This window comes from Leiobunum rupestre, chromosome 5, assembly GCF_980474605.1.
Source record: "Leiobunum rupestre chromosome 5, qqLeiRupe1.1.hap1, whole genome shotgun sequence".
Lineage (NCBI taxonomy): Eukaryota > Metazoa > Arthropoda > Arachnida > Opiliones > Sclerosomatidae > Leiobunum > Leiobunum rupestre.
In genome coordinates, this window is record NC_143388.1 from 24,546,442 (window position 1) to 24,563,412 (window position 16,971).

The following is a 16,971-nucleotide window of genomic DNA, read 5'->3' on the forward strand; positions in this document are numbered from 1 at the left end:
GAAACAATGATCAATGTCAAATTTTAACCATGAAATAATTTTAATATATCTATAAAATCTTTCATATCTAGTAATTCATTATTTATTTGGGATTTAATAACACCATTTATCTTAATTAAATTATCCTTGAAATTATCTAGGGATGAGGGCTTTTTATTACGCGAAAGGTAAATTATTTCATTTACTTCTTCAGGCACGAGTACGTAGAAAAAAGGACCAAAAACAGACAATAAATCTGTATAGATCTTATTTTTAAGCTGTTTATTGCGGCATACCAAGTTTAAAATAAGAATACCTTAAAAAAAATAACCAAAATTAGTGGTATAAATGAATTCTATAAAGCCGAAATAATATTTACCAGTTTCACTTAAAGTACTTTGAACACATCTTAAAAATTCCAGTTCCAAAAAGGCAGGTGGTGGAACACTAAGACCCTCTGAAACATCTTTATTATTTACATCTAATAATATTGCATCATATTTGACTTCTGAAATATAAAAGCGATGGTTAATTTTGATGAGTGGGGAGAAGAGGTGTGCAAATACCATTTTTGGGGGATCGAATCGAATATCAAATATTTTTTTCAAGGCATGTCAAATACCAAATCGAATATTTATAACATCCAATAATTTGGTCGAATATTATTAGAGCAAAATTTTAAGCCAGTTAACTGATCAAATACCAAATAGTATTTCGAATACCAAATAATTTGACGTATTTGGTTTTGAAATAACCAAATAGTTTGCATATTTGTCAAAAAAATAAAAAAGTAATTGAAATCACTGTTCATTTTACTTGCAATCGTAAAATACTAAACCAAATGTATAATTTATATTTTATTTTATTTAATAAATTTAAACTATAATACTAAACTTTTCCAAAGAAAACTTACAAAATTTAAAATACAGATTTTTAAAGTTTAACTACCCCAGGTCCAAGTCAGCTAGCGACTTTTATTTTTTAGTAACTACTAACTACAATTAAAATCAAAGGATCTGCTATATTTTTCATGCTTTGCAAAAACTTCATTAAAATCTCGAGTTTTTAAATATATGTAAAACACGAAGGAGCAGATCTTTTATTACAAATAAAAAAATAATATTTAATTTAATTAAACCGAATCGTGACGTCACAGCACACGGGAAGGCTAGCTGCGGACGACACAGCAGATAATATTTTATAAAAAAGCGTTCAGCTAGACAGGACAAAAAGTCTCAACGGAATCAAGGCAAACATAAAACGGTATTAGTTTTAGTTTTACTTTGCTATTCTAGAAAATTCCATAACAAAGAACACGCGAATAATCTAGCCAATAGGCGCTAGAAAAAACAGCTTCTGCCTTTTGCTAAGAAGTTTTAATACACACGGTATGAATAATGGACGTGCAAGTTACTCATTATATAGTCCTTGCTGCTGTGGCCTAAAGAGAGGTGCCAGAAATAAGCACTAGTTCGGAAATTTCACAGCGTTCTCCTTGGATGGCCTTGAAACTCAACAAAGTAGAAAAAGACCCGCGGTTATTCGATCAGTTTGCAAACTATTAGAAAATACTAAATACTTTTTTCCTATCTTTTCGAATATTCGACTATTTGATCAAGAAAAACGAATATTCGCGAACTTTCCCAAATGCTATTCGATTCAACGAATCGTATATTCGATTTAGTATTCGATCTAACCAAATATTTTGCACACCCCTACTAAAGATATGTCCACTCGTGCACTTGGTCCATTGTGCAACCCCAAACCTTATGACTTAAAAAGTCCGATATCCGACACAAAACTGAGAATCCGCTTGACCGATATGTTATAGAAATCAGCGGTTTCCAACTGATGCATACCAAGATGCTCGAACCTTTAGGCCGCGTAATAAGTACATGAAAGGAGGTTTCCTCCTCCATCTGACAAGCCCTACAGATTGGATCGTCATCGATTCCAATCAAGTAAAGATATCTGTTAAATAGGCAGTGGCCTGTTAGTAGGCCACGACCAATATTGGACTTGGAGAGCGAGAGCAACTCCTTTGCTCTCTGCCTAGAGGGGCCCGAGATAAACTCTTTACCTGCCTTTGGCCATCTATCTCAACCCAAAGCTTGAGTTGACGGTCAGTTATAAAATTTGAGATAGGGCCGTACACTATGCTAGAGGGGATAGGAACAGCAGGTTCAGAACCCAGCCTCTGCCCCCTTCTTGGCTAGGACATCAGCTTTCTCATTACCATAGAACCCCAAAGTGATGGTACCATCAAAGAGAGATATCATCTTACCATTTTTAGCTGCAGTTTGAATAAAATTTATTCCATTTTCAACATGAACTTTCAAACTTTCATTTGGAGTGAAATTAAACCACTCTTTTGCAATGGAAACTATAGCTTCGTCAATATCAACAACATCTAAAGTTACCTAAGAGAAAAATTATCAAAATACACCAAAAATTAAAGAAAAAAATTTTTGCCTACATTTTTTAAATAAGACTGAATATAAACAGGTAAACTTCCCCCTCCAAGACCAACAACTAGAGCTTTGACCTTGTCTTGCATTAATTCCAAAGGGAGGAACCCAAAACCCGCAATCATATTGGCATGGTGTTGACATGTTAAAAAACTCGGATCAACTTCGATTTTATTGTTGATAGTTTTGCTCTTTTTCTTCTTTTTAATATCTGTCAAGTAAAGAACCATCAATTATAAATATAAACTATGACACCATCGTTTGCAAATTTAAATTAAATTACTTCTCATTTTTGATTCAGACTGGATAACATTTTGATTTGACACAAAAATGAGTCTCCTATATAAGGTACCATCAAGATCAACATCTTCAATAAAATAATCCCCCGTTGTGGGTGATGTTCCATTAAATATAACATTTCTAGACCCAATACTTTCACCCAACGACATAATTGGCACCTAAATATGGAATATATACAAGGGTTTGAAGAAATAAATGAATAACATACTTGTGATGACTGAAGTTTAATGGGAGCAAAATCCAGGGCTCTCTCTGATATTTCACTTTTGACTTCATCCAGAGAGGAGTATTTGTGGTGTCGATTCAAGTGAACAACCACCAGCCGTTGACATTTTGCAGATATTCTTAGTTGCTGCCTGCCCTCTTCTGATGAAAATAGCCATTCAGTTTCTCTAATGTATAAATTAATTTAGATAACATTAAATAAACATATTTCAATTAGGTATTACCTTCCTTGGGGTACTATGAAAACACCGTATTTCAAGTCTCCCTTTTTACCATCAACAACAAATATGGTATAGCGAGGATGCTGATTAGAGTTACTATAAAGATCTAGCGTTACATCTTCAGTCAACTTTCTGTATATGATAACCAAATATATTAGAAAAATTTGGAATATAGAATTCACAACTGTGTCTCTCCCACTTCGTATTCAGCTGGTGACATAAAAAGGAGTATTGTTGGAGGCTTTGTACAATATTTTCTAGTTCAATTTTATTTTGAAATCTTTTTGCTGTAGATGCATCATCTTCCACAAATTCTAAAATCTATGAAAAGTATATTAGAAATAAGTCAATCCTTAGCTAAAACAAAAGGGGCTAAGCCTTGTAATACATGGCGCCAAGCAAAGCAAGCATTGCGCGAAACGAGCCAAGCTTTGCGCGAAACGAGCCAAGCCTTGCGCGAAACGAGCCAAGCCTTGCGCGAAACGAACTAAGCCTTGCGCGAAACGAACTAAGCCTTGCGCGAAACGAACTAAGCCTTGCGCGAAACGAACTAAGCCTTGCGCGAAACGAACTAAGCCTTGCGCGAAACGAACTAAGCCTTGCGCGAAACGAACTAAGCCTTGCGCGAAACGAACTAAGCCTTGCGCGAAACGAACTAAGCCTTGCGCGAAACGAACTAAGCCTTGCGCAAATCTATATAAGCTTTGTACAAAAACAGGAATTGCTCATACTTGATTCATTCCAAGAATGGACTTTATCTTTGTGCAAACAACCACAAAGACTGGGAATGAGATCTGTTTGGAAGAAAATTCTTTTTGCTCAGCTTCAACACATCGATGAATTCTTAGCATTAAACCCCTTAAAAAGTTAAAGCAAACCTGGTTTTTTTTACAAACTATAAAACATAGTAGAGTTTAAGAAAAACTTACAATCTTGTGGCTGACTCTAAAAGTTGATTTAAAATATGCTTTTGAAGCAAACTAACACAGATGTATCTTCCTGCATATTTGAGTACCCTGTATATTTCTATAATCATATCGTCAGCTTTCTTCAGTGATTCTGTAGAATCATCAGTTGTTAAAGCATCTAGTGTTCCTTTATCCAAAACCACGCTGAATTTTTCATTATCAAATGACATCTATACAAGAGAAAATCAATATTAACAAGCAAATATTGAAAAATTATAAGACTTCCAAAGTTAGATAGTTTCACCTTTGTAACATCCATTTCTTCAAATATCAAAGATGGCCTTATCTCTCCATGTTTCAATTTCATTTGTTTTATCACAGTGTTACTTATGTCAATATTTACATTATTAATGTAGCCCAAATCATATAAATTTTCGCTTAATGTAGAATTTCCACAACCCACAGAGAGTATAATGTCTTTCGGTTTAACATACTTATGAAGAATATTGGATAATTCTGGGTATTCACCGTACCTAACAAGTTTCAAAGCATTAGAATGGAATATATAAAACACAATTTAAATTAAAATTTTAAGAAAATTAACATAATTCGTAAAATAGATGGCAGCACATGCAGTGAGCCGAGGCTTATACCATTCAAAAGCGTGGCTTCCTCTCCTTTCGAAAAATTGATTCCAATACGAATCGTCTTTGAAACATGAAACATTTTTAGGTAAGAGACTCATCTTTACATTATTTTTTCATTACCCAAAGATTTAAAAACAAAATACACGTATATAGAAAATATGTTTCCGCTTTTCTAGATTTCGCTGTTAATCAACTTAGGCTTAACAATTTTAGAAAGCTGATAATAATTCGGAGCTGTTAGAGTAACGTTATGATGTAATTGAAAACTACTACCAAAGAATATAGCTACAGTACTACACTCGCGGGCGAGTTCTCAAGAGGTGACATCTAGTTATTTTCCTCGTAAATAAGGTTCACTTGGCCAAAGTTGCACTTGGCCCATTTTCAACATGCCAGGTTATCCCATATTATTCATACCGTCTTTGAATAAGTTACAGAGGTGCGTTTTTTTTTGAGATACACACATCGGTGTCGACCAAAGGCCTTAGACACCAGCACACAATAACCGATTAATCAGGGTGAGATAAGTGTAACGGCCACGCCAACGGGGGGATACGTGGGGACAGGGGTGGGGACATCCGTGGCGGAAGTATTCCGACCACTCGTTGGGGGATTGGTGGTCGTCCTCACATGGCCATCCACAAACTCTGCCTCCTACGTACGCGAAATGCGTTGTCTCATGCGATTCCCTAGTGGGAGAGGGGGGGGGGGTGGAAGTTTAGTCTGAAAAGTTTCAGCGGGTTCGTCTGCTTCAGTATCTGGACCTCGTTCGGGCCTCGGGCTAAAAATGGATTACGCTTATTGTCAAAAGAAACAACCCAAATATAAAAAGCCGTTTGGTTAGTATTACAATGTTAATTATCATCGATGTAGTCATAAATTGTTTGTTTTAAATATAATTTTAGGGGTAAAAAACGCTTCAAAATTAATATCTTTGCCCAATGAAGAGATTGAATCTATATTTTTATTCTTTTTATACAGCTTTGCTTAGAAATAAATTTAGGCACATCCAATAAAAATGATGACAAATGAAGCATTCCATTACCAACGTATTAATAAACTTCGCTACAATTTCAATTTAACTCAACTTATGATTAAAGATGATTTGAGATAGTTCTTACAACTCTTGAATTGGCAAGATTTTCCCATATTTAGTTTACACCTTGGTAAAATAAAATAAACCTTAGTTTAATATTATATCTGGTTAATGTAACTTAAAACAAATACCTTTGAAATCCAATCAGTAAAATAAAGAAAATTTGCGCTTCAAATCAAACTTGGTCGAACCAAAGATAATTTAAACTCGTACCTTAGATAGTGTATTTTTCTCTACGAACCTTGAGATTCGAATACTGCGAGCTTTCCCATTGACGGTTTTGTTACGAAGCGTTTACTCTTTTCCGGCACGTGACCTCAGAAAAATCGGGCTCCATCGGTTGCGGCACGGCCAACTTCGATCACGCGCTGCCGCGCTATATAGCGCGTGATCGAAGTTGGCCGTGGTTGCGGTAAGGCGCAAACCATGGAGCGAATTTTTTCTGAGTTCCGGCGGGAAGTAGGTAAACGCTATCGGCAACGCGCGAGAGAGTGATTTCGAATCTAGGGTACGAGTTTAAATTATCTTTGGTCGAACCCTCGGGCCTCGTCCTCCAGTCCCGATTTTTTTTTTGTTTAGACTGCCAGGTTTAAAACTGAACCGAACTGAATTTTTCAGACTTTTTACCCCCACGCTATTACATTGCCCCCCGCAACTAGGGAATCGTATGGTTAGACGGGAGCCCGTAGGAATCTCGCTGCATTTCCAATCTAGGGTACGTAGTTTAGATTATCTTTGCTCCTACAGAGGTGCGTTTATACCACTTAAGGCCCTTTGGTGCAGTGTGATATTTGGCGCCATTTTGCACACCCCCCCCCCGAAACATAACACAAAATGGTACGTTTCAGACCCATCCCTCTATTGGGTAAAATTATTCCACTAAAATCAGGCATAAAATCGTGGACCCTAGGCGAAAAGTCGCCCCTGTTAAGATATTTAAAAACTATTGCCAATCATATATGTTTAATTTTTTTTGGCCAATACCTTACCAACACTTTTTTTCACGCGTTACGCGCTTCATTATTTTATTAGTTTACATTATTCTCAAAAGGAGTCAGTCTAGAGTGTACCATCAAAAACCATTTCCTCTTGATCGTGTCTCTAGTGAACAAATAATATATCTGCAGTAGTCACGTGATAATGAGGTCAAGGTGAAGGACGGAAATTTAACCCCTTCCCTCCCCTCCAATTTCGAAGCTTCGCAGCTGCGGCGCAGCGGGACATCATCTTTCTGCGGCTGCTCATTGTTCTCTAATCGATACGAAAGATAGAGACGATTTAATTATTACAACCCTACAAAGATATAGTAAAGTTTAATATAGTTTCTCGCCCAATGAAACGAATAAGTTTGAAGTTAAGTAGATTTTTAGTAAAAACTTAACACCAGTGATAACTCTATCCGGATTCGGCACCCCAGACGAAATTTACTGCATCAGGTCCATCATCAACGTTTCCAAGACACTTGGAAATGCTCTCAACTTCAATAGTTTCTGCAGCCTAAAGGCCCTGGATACCCAACGCAATTCTCGCAACAACAACACCCCCATCATGGCTCCAGGAATTAAAACCTCGAGGGGTGTGTTCAAAGAATGTATAGAAACCACCATGAGATATTTCCACGAGATTATTGACATACCGGTGATTGATGAATATTCCATACTTGTCGAAATCAAAGCCTGTTCCTTGTCCTTAATTGATGACAATGTTTTGAAACGTCTCTACAAAACATACAGCCTAAATCGATACCCAGTAGGTCAAGATATAGCTGGTATTGTTCGAGATGTTGGAGCGGCAGTTTCCACCCTGAAGCCTGGTGATGAGGTTGTTGGTGTAATTCCCCTTGACTATGGCCAATCTGGATGCGCAGAGTTTGTAGTATTGCACGAATTCGAAGTCACTAAGAAACCTGACAACGTAACATTTGTTGATGCTGCTGGATGTATCGGAGATGCAGTCAGAGCCTATACTGCCCTGCACTACCTAGGAAGACTGACTGGCGGGGACTCAATTCTTGTCATGGATGGAGCATCTTCCTTTGGAAGTCTGGCCATTCAACTTGCTTCCCATTGGGGTGCCAAAGTCATCACTACAGCCAGTAGCGAAGATGAAAAATTGTATTTGGAAGGTTTGTAAATTTTCTTAAAATTTAGGTCAGGGCTTTCTTTAGTTATTTAACGCAATGAAACCTCTGACAGGCTTGGAAGACCAGATTGCTCTGAAAATTGATTTGAGCAAAAGAATGAATCCATTGCATGCCAATATTCGTAACAGCAACAATAAAGGCAATGGAGGAGGAATAGTTCGATCCGCTTGTATGGAGGAAACTGAAGGATTAGGTGTTGATATAATTGTCGACAATGGAGTCACGCTCTTTTCTGATGAGGATTTCAAAATCATTACCAATGACAACAACTACACGTACCCAGTACCATCGAAAAATGAGTTAATATCGTGTTTATCCGTTGGGGGACGTTGGATTACTTCAAAATGCAATCTTCAGCTCGATCCGCCTAACTCTCAAACCCTGTATATGAAATGCGCCAGTGTTGGCTTCCTCTTTGAACATGCCTGGACCCTTTCCAGCAGCCACCAAGGCAGATATCTTCACATCTTGATGGATATCATGGAAAAAGTTTCAGACGGCGTCATAACACCAAATATGTAATTATTTCTATTAAGCGACAGGCTTAAGGAATTAATTATATAGTTATGATATTATTTCAGACATCACACCATTTCGTTCGAAGCTGCTGCGGATACCATGGCTTGCCTGGAAGAAGTTCGCGTGGGCAAAGTTGTTATGAAGATGGATTAACTTATTAATTTAATAGCCCATATTTTTTCTTATTTTTGTTTCGTTATTTAAACTACTCTTTATTTATTTCTAATAAATGTTTTATTTGGCCTTAAGTTTTTCTTTATTAGTTTTCAATTATTTATGATTTTCTTCCAAAATTTTAATATTTGAAAATTCTTGTATATCTCGACCCAGCCTTTAGTATTAGAATTTAGCGAAGCTATATCAAAAAGGCTTTCAGTATTTTAGATAGTGAAAAAAAACTCTCATATCTCAAATCCATAAATTTTACTCGAACAAAATTAACATTAAAACTGTGGGATAAAAAGTAACAACGAAAGCAACCGCCCAGATTTAACGAAAGTCAACAAGATTATCTTTAGATAACTGGTAAATATTCCTCAAATTTGAACTTTGAGTCACCTGGAAGTGCGTAAAATAAGGGTGTGCATTGTCGCGTTTCCCTTTGCAAATTCGCAGGTGACATAGTGAATAAAATTTAAAAGTCCCTTTTAATTATAAAAGAAGTTTATAATATATATTTTAGAGTGAAGTATCCATGAAACCGTCGCTGTTTCACCACATCACGTCTTAACATTTACTGCCGGTATTACTCCGATAAAATGCCGGTTTGCACTAGAGCCAAAAAAATGACGCGACGGCGAGCATCGACGCAAAAAAATCACCGTTAGGCCTAATGCATTTTTTGGCGTCGACGTCCACCTTGGATTATTAAAGAAGCTTCGCTTTCTAGATATGTCACTCCTTTATTAATCCAAGCGTCCACCGTCGTGGCGTTATAATTGGCCTAGTGAAAACCAGCTTTAATGATGTAAATATTCTCGACCGAAACGAGTCTAGGTGGCGTAACGGCGATATCTTTTACGAGGTTGCGCCAAGGGTTGGACTAAAATTAAATCGAAATCCGGGAGCTCACTAGTCGTTTTGACTAGTGAAAAATTTACCTAAATAATGACGAATATGGCATATCATAAATTCATCATTCATCAATCCCATTTATTTAAAAAAAAATGTGATAGGCCAAAGCATAAGTCTTTAATATCGTTCCATAAGTTTGTCACTTTGTGGAACATTTTACTGAGAGCTAGTAACGGCGTGACGTCATCAAGAGAAGAAAATCTCCCCCTACCGAAGCGCTGTCAAAGGCTACGTGTGACGCGTTAGCAAGCGGACGCAAAACGGCGGCGAAGCCAGTAATGCAGTCTGTCCTGTGAATAGCTCTCAGTAAAACTTTTGAATGTTAAGAATAGGAAGCGTCACACTTATGCAATAATATTATACACTTATGGCCAAAGTCATGTAACTCCCATTTTAATTCTGAGTTTAGCCTCCACCTATCTAGGTTTCAATGGCGAACCAAAGGGGGCGTAGAGTTTGTTTTCGGTCGCGAATAAAAATTGAACTGCGTAGGGATATTTTCCCTCTGTAATAGTTTTTGAAATCACTATATTCATCGGGGGCCACGGGCATTTTTCAAAGGAGGGGGCAATAATAGTAATAATAATCAGCTAGGCTAATACCCAAGGCACCACCTTATTAGTGCATTAATGGCTCATCAAAGGGGGCATTTCCCCGTCCCCCCCCCCCTCACCCATTACGGTCACTCATAGAGCATACGAAGGAAATGTACATTAGCAATATTGGAAGATAACATTAGTGGTTATAATTTCGGCTCGCAGCAACGGGGAGTCCGCGTTCGATCCCAGCTTGTAGACAGGGTAAAAACAACAACTCCTTCCGCTTTGAGTTTTCAAGTTATCTCCCCACTGGTTAAAGTGGTTTTCCTTAGCAATGCAGGCTATAATCAAATGGCTTTAATTTGCTTAACCTCATAAGCTTTTTGCGTGGATGTGGTGTTGCTCAAACCAAGTATTAAGCGGTCATATTTACCACCAATTTATTCCTCTTTCAGATATGGCTTTGAAAGTTCTTGAGTGCATTCACCAGCATTTACCAACGAATGAAAGTGAAATACTCACTAACATGAAAGAGGAGGACCTTAGTTATTTCATTCGCGCCGACGTGTGCCAAATACTACGACGAATTTACAGCAATGACGGCCAATTACTCAAACACGCGGATTGGACATTATCTTCCGAGGACACGGGCCGGTCTATTCAGAAACTGATCGACGCCACGTGGCAAATTCTGAACATCGGACATTGGAAGGATGTCGCCTTGTGCTGGAGGTATTTGTACTCTTTCGTCATCGTATTCAAAGTGATACACGTCTCGCAACAGGCTAACGTCGACTTCAAGGTAGGGCTCGTTACTTTCGGTTTTGTTTATCTGAATATCTCGCGTAAGTAGTTCGCGGTATAAAACATAGAGGGCAGCCCATCTTCACTAGGCATTCCTTACTAGGCACATGGACTAATTAATTAGTCCATGCTAGGCAGTTGTAAATAAAGTATATTCTACCTAACCAAAGATAATTTAAACTCGTACCCTAGATTCGAATACTTAGAGCTTTCCCATTGACGGTTTTGTTACGAAGCGTTTACCCTTTTCCGGCACGTGAGCTCAGAAAAATCGGGCTCCATCGGTTGCGGTAAGGCGCAAACCATGGAGCGAATTTTTTCTGAGTTCCGGCGGGAAGTAGGTAAACGCTATCGGCAACGCGCGAGAGAGTGATTTCGAATCTAGGGTACGAGTTTAAATTATCTTTGACCTAACCCACGTTAATTTCTTTAACTACATAACATGTTGGTTTCAATCTAAAGGCATAACTAACATAATCATTAGGAGTATGACAATTAGCACTGAACTGATTTTCAGAGCTATTGCGTAATCCAGGTTTAGTTCGGAACAGAGTCCCCTAATGTCTAAATATGTCCAAGGCGAAATATACTACAAGGACGATAATATACTACCATTATTCTATTTAAATAGATTCATGATGATGATACTACTTAGTTCAGTTGCGGATCCAAGCAATATTGAATCAATCGAAAGTTTCATACTTAGGATAATAGTTCTTTTTATAAAATAACCTTGGCCATCTTGTTGAAATGTTGCCTCCCCGCTTCTGCTGTGAATCCGTTTTCTCTCCCACTAAAGAGTTTATGAACTCATTCTTAGGCATGGGCTGAACTATTCCAGGGCAACATTTCAACAAGTTGGGCAAACGTATAGACATTTTATAAAATCAACTATTGCCAGGGCTGGAGCTAGCAAAAATTGCGCCCGGGAGAGTGGAAATTAGGCGTCGACAAATATAATAGAATAATACTAAAGAAAAATGATAGTTTAACGCCCCTAGACCCTAACGTGTCAGCTAGGAGCAACAAACAAGGATAATGCAGCTAGCCTTTAAACACGCTAATGCAGTGTTGTGTACAAATTTCATTGCATGAACTTTTACGCTGAACGTTTTACGGGCGGGGGGGGGAGACAATTTCAGAATTTTCCCCTTCCAACGGCAGCAGGTGCTAAAGCGTCTAACCAATGAAAATTGTACGCAAGAAACTCCACGACTTTTGACGGCTTGCGTTTTCCTTGTGTGGGGTGCTGTGTTTGTTGCTCCTAGGTGTCAGTGGCGACCTGACATGTGCTAAAGGTAATATTATTACGTAGAAAATGGTGGAAACGTGCGATATGGGTCTACTTATGGGGGCTCCCGTTCTGGACAACGTTCTGACGAAGGTCGCTTCATTGGCCTCCAAAAAGATCACCATTGAAGAGGCACCCCTATCTAGACCCGTAAAGAAAGCGAAAACAGAGACGGCCATGACCCTCCAGAAAGACCGCCTTTTACCATCAGAACATATCCCATCCTTAGAAATATTCGTAAAGAATTACAAAAATCCCCTCAAACCCGTTATTATCAAAGGTATCACGAATCACTGGCCAGCCCTGAGTTGTAAGAAATGGAGGTAAGGAAACGTTTTATGGGAATTAAAGGTAGACAGAATCGTTTGAAAATTTCGGGCCGAATTTCAGGTAGCTCCTCCCCTTCCGTCACGTGACTCGGGCATACCTTGGCTGCGTTCAGTAAACTCTAAAAAATCTCAGCGCTGAGATCAACAGTCAGCTTTTTTTTACTGAACGGGTTTTTTGACTTCCGGTATTGACGTCACATTGCCCGTTCGTTGTGCAACGAAGTCATCGGTTGTAAGAGCAAGGTTTTTTAGTTGCTCAACGGTCACGTGACGTCGCAGCATGGAGTAAGGCTAGCTGCAGAAGCCGCAACAGACGATATTTTACAAAATTTAAAACAAGCGTAAAAGCGTTCAACAAGATCATACATCACGTTAGCAACGGTCTCAACGAAAATAATTTTTCAGGTACTTCGTTGAGAGTTACTGAACGCAGCCCTTCCCGCTTCCCAAAACACGTGATTCTGTAGCACCACCCTCAAAATTCAAACGATTCCGTGGCCCTTTAATTAGACAATTAACAACTGAAAAAATATTCTTTCCGTCGTTCAAAGTATCGAATACTTGTTGGAAGTCGCTGGTTTCAGAACAGTTCCGGTTGAAATCGGCAAGAAATACACTGACGAAATGTGGTCACAAAAGCTAATGCCTCTCAGGGACTTTGTCAAAACCTACATTCAAAACGAAGTATTCATTCGGGGGATTTAAATGTATTCCCAATTGCTGCACTTACCTTTATTTCTTAAATTTCAGAGCCCTCCAAATATCGGTTACTTAGCGCAACATGAACTGTTCGATCAGATACCCGAACTGAAGGAAGACATTGAAATACCGGAGTACTGTTACTTGGGTGACAACGACGATGTGAATATCAACTGCTGGTTTGGACCAGGGGGAACAATTTCTCCACTTCATTATGACCCCAAGCACAATTGTCTCGCTCAAGTAAATAAGCTAATTTCGCTATGACGTCCTGATTGCGCCATAGACAAATAAAAGATTCTTCAGTAAAGCTACCTCTCGCGCTACCCTCTCCAAAACGCGTCTTCTCAAAGTAGCCCTTGACTGCTAGCGCCACCTTTTGAAAAAATGGTGTAAACGTGGAATTACATGTACATCACTTTGGGTACAGCCTATCATAACGTAACCATAAGCAAAGGTCTACCATAGGGGCCCATGTTAACGGCGTTGTCCTGGAGGTAAGAAAATTAACGTACGACGATAGGGCTTAGTGCCATCTTCGTTTTCAAAACTTCTACATCTAAAACATTCTCTTACTTGGTAGAGCAACCACGCTCGGGTTGATATATGCCACACAAAACGCGTCTAACATTTGAAAAATAAATACCTTCATAAACACAACTCTTATTTCTCATAGTTATTTTGATGAATTATTTTGCCAAGATTTAAGTGTTAATTTTAATTTTGAAAGCGATAAAATTTTTAATAAGCCTTGGCGAAGGTGCTAAGGCCAGGCGGCGGAGATTTATCCCGGATGGTCCGTTCGCGCACGGCTTGCGCGCATTCATAAGCCATTTCGCGAAATTATTTTCAGAAATGCGTAGTTGAGGACGTAGCCACTAGGAGGTGCCAGTTTATAATGCCTGCCACTTAATAACGGGTGTGTACTCGTAGCACAAAAGGCCTAGACGTTTGCTTATGGGGGATCTTATGATAGGCTTATGGTACAACTTACGGTCACAGACTTTTTAAGCATTTTTAGACTATCGATTATCGAACGGAAAAACAAGCCGGGTATTGTACCCAATTCCGGTTAATTCCCTTCCTTACCCCAAATAGAGGGTTACGTTGAGTAGACGACACTTTTAGTACGATGAAAGAATCTGTTATTTGTCTAGTTTTCACTAGGATCATAACCCAACGAAGGCGAATGCCGACGCAAAAAATTATCGTTAAGCCTAAGCCGTTTCCACTAGCGCGCGTCATAATGTTAACTTTTTAACGCGGTTAAAAACCTTTGCACATTGAGTTGGGACATAAGTCTAAAATATTGTTCCATAAGTTTGTCACTTTGGGGAATATTTTACTGAGAGCTAGTAACAGAGTGACATAATCACAAGAAGAAAACTCCCCGTCGAGAGGCGCTGTCAAAGGCTACGTGTGACCATGGATTAAATCCATGGTGTGACGGGGGAGCAAGCGCACGCCAAACGGCGACGAATCCCACAATGCAGTCTGTCTTGTGAATAGTTCTCAGTAAAACTTTTGCATGTGAAGAATAGGAAGTGTCACACTTATGTAACAATATTATACACTCATGGTTGGGAATATAGTACTTATTATTTATTATTATAATATAGTACTTCTAGAGCCAAAATTGGTATTTGATAGCGGGGGCCCTTTTTCATGTACGAGCCAAAACAGTTATCATTAGTCGGTGGCTTCATCTACCGCAAGTTAGCGGTGAGAATAATTAAAGCCAGTGGCACTATCTACCACTAACGTGACGACATTTAAAAAAATATATTTTCTTCGAAAGATAGGTGACGCCACCGAATAATGATAACTGTTTCGGATCGTACATGATTTCAAGAAAGTGCACTTCTTCAAGACCTCAGCCACAGCAGATAAAAAATTGTGGTTCTAGAAGTACAATATTAGGTGGTTTCTTTTCGCTTGTTCCGGGATTTCGGAGTAGGGTAAGAAGAGTAAGGCTATGACGTCATTTTACTCCGATTCTGTGGTGGTGAATACTGAATAGTTTGGGTCAGAGTAAAAACGTTTTTCCAAAATGGCTGCCTGTGGCCTTTTTAGCGGATAAATTTTGACTAGCAGACGACCAAATAGGTGGTTTCTTTTCACCTGTTCTCGGACTAAAAGTGTACTCTTTTTACAATCAAACGTTTTATTCGCCTGTTCCGGGGATAATAATTACTCCGCCCCATAAACTATTCGCTTGTTCCGGAGTATTAGATCTACTCTTTTTACTCCTTCTGAAAAGGAGGTGTAAAGGAGTAAATCGGATTTTGTCGTCTGCTAGCCAGAATTTATCCGCTAAAAAGGCCACAGGCAGCCATTTAGGAAAAACGTTTTTACTCCGACTGAAACTATTCTCCACCACAGAATCGGAGTAAAATGACGTCATAGCCTTACTCTTGTTACCCTACTCCGAAATCCCGGAACAAGCGAAAAGAAACCACCTAGACCCAACTCAATGCCTTTGTACGTACCAAAGTTCAGTGACGCGTCGTTACGCGCGCTAGTGGAAACCAAGCTTAATAAAACTTTTTGCGTCGACGCGCGATGTTGCGCCGTTTTTGCTCAATGATAACCAGCCTTAATCTTAACACCGATCACTTAACTGAAACTTCCGTAGATATTTGGTGAAAAATTCGTACGCTTGTACCCCGAAGAAGTTTCCCAGATGGTATACCCTCACTCGGATCATCTCCTTCATAATACCAGTCAGGTGGACGTTGAAAACGTCGACCTTCGAGCCTTTCCACTCTTCCCTTCAGCCCCCTTCTGGGAAGGTGTCCTGAGCCCGGGAGACATTCTGTACATCCCACCCAAATGCTGGCATTACGTTAGATCCCTCAGCGATAGTTTCTCCATTAGTTACTGGTGGTCTTGACCCAGAGAATAGCTCGCTTTTCACCCAGACACGATCGCGCTAATACTTTTAAAACAATAATAATCAACTCATATCTATCAAGCAAGCAGCACCAAAATTACGCTTATATTAGTTCGTTTTTTCTTTTCATAAATTTCGAGACGTTACGTTATTTTGATGGTATCGTAATAATTGGCTCGCGGTGCTTGTAGCGTAGAATAACTACCCAAACGGTTTGGAAGTGGTACGTTTGAAGTGTTTAAAATTAAAAAAAAAATCCGTAATTCTTCCCCCGCCATAATTGTTAAAATACGAAATCATATTTTTCTTAACATATATTCCTTATGGTTAAAACTTTTAAAAGAACATTCCATTTAAAAATTATCAAATCCCTTACCATTGTTAGCCAAAGTATCCAATTCTATTGTACCGTTTGAAAGTATTAAAGTTCAAAGTTACCAGTCTTCGATTTTTCCTCAGTTCATATCAATTTTGTTACATATTTCACTGGCATGTCAAGTCAGTGACGGCGCCAGAGTATATAGGCAAGGTATGCTATCGAATACCCTGAAATTTTAGGGAGCTGTTGGCTCGCGTGGTATGAAGGGCTTTCCACCACCCTCCTACGCATTGTAACCCGGCAACCCAGGGCCGTGCTTAGGGGGTGTCGAGCAGGGCGGTCGCCCAGGGCCGCTAAAACTTTACCATGGGGATGTATATACCGGAGGACCGCTACACTCAGTTTCGCCCATGCATTTCGCCCGGGGCTGCGAGACCTCTAAGCACGGCCCTGCGGCAACCTGAAATAAAGTGTTGGTTGCACGAAATTTTAGCTATGGCTAATTAATGATTCATGA

The 16,971-nt window shown here is 39.1% G+C and overlaps 3 protein-coding genes across 3 annotated transcripts; 2 read left to right on the top strand and 1 right to left on the bottom strand.

Moving 5' to 3' along the window:
* Positions 1 to 23: 23 nt before the first annotated feature.
* Positions 24 to 5,214, bottom strand: LOC149943918 (eEF1A lysine and N-terminal methyltransferase-like). The gene is made up of 13 exons (XM_090176243.1): positions 5,166 to 5,214; positions 4,755 to 4,809; positions 4,406 to 4,634; positions 4,123 to 4,331; positions 3,925 to 4,051; positions 3,393 to 3,514; positions 3,197 to 3,325; positions 2,956 to 3,139; positions 2,731 to 2,905; positions 2,456 to 2,658; positions 2,264 to 2,399; positions 359 to 487; positions 24 to 295 (listed from the first exon to the last, which is right to left on the bottom strand). The coding sequence occupies exons 1-13, from the start codon at positions 5,212 to 5,214 to the stop codon at positions 24 to 26; spliced, it is 2,019 nt and encodes a 672-aa protein (XP_090032369.1).
* Positions 5,215 to 6,985: 1,771 nt separating this feature from the next.
* LOC149943919 (ferry endosomal RAB5 effector complex subunit 4-like) lies at positions 6,986 to 8,749 on the top strand. The gene is made up of 3 exons (XM_090175978.1): positions 6,986 to 7,969; positions 8,040 to 8,505; positions 8,569 to 8,749. The coding sequence occupies exons 1-3, from the start codon at positions 7,393 to 7,395 to the stop codon at positions 8,657 to 8,659; spliced, it is 1,134 nt and encodes a 377-aa protein (XP_090032104.1). The 5' UTR covers positions 6,986 to 7,392; the 3' UTR covers positions 8,660 to 8,749.
* A 134-nt stretch (positions 8,750 to 8,883) lies between these two features.
* Positions 8,884 to 16,559, top strand: JMJD5 (Jumonji domain containing 5). The gene is made up of 6 exons (XM_090175977.1): positions 8,884 to 9,031; positions 10,575 to 10,921; positions 12,239 to 12,537; positions 13,095 to 13,227; positions 13,294 to 13,485; positions 15,878 to 16,559. Exons 2-6 carry the CDS (start codon positions 10,577 to 10,579, stop codon positions 16,133 to 16,135), a joined length of 1,227 nt encoding a protein of 408 aa, XP_090032103.1. The 5' UTR covers positions 8,884 to 9,031; positions 10,575 to 10,576; the 3' UTR covers positions 16,136 to 16,559.
* The last annotated feature ends 412 nt before the right edge of the window (positions 16,560 to 16,971 follow it).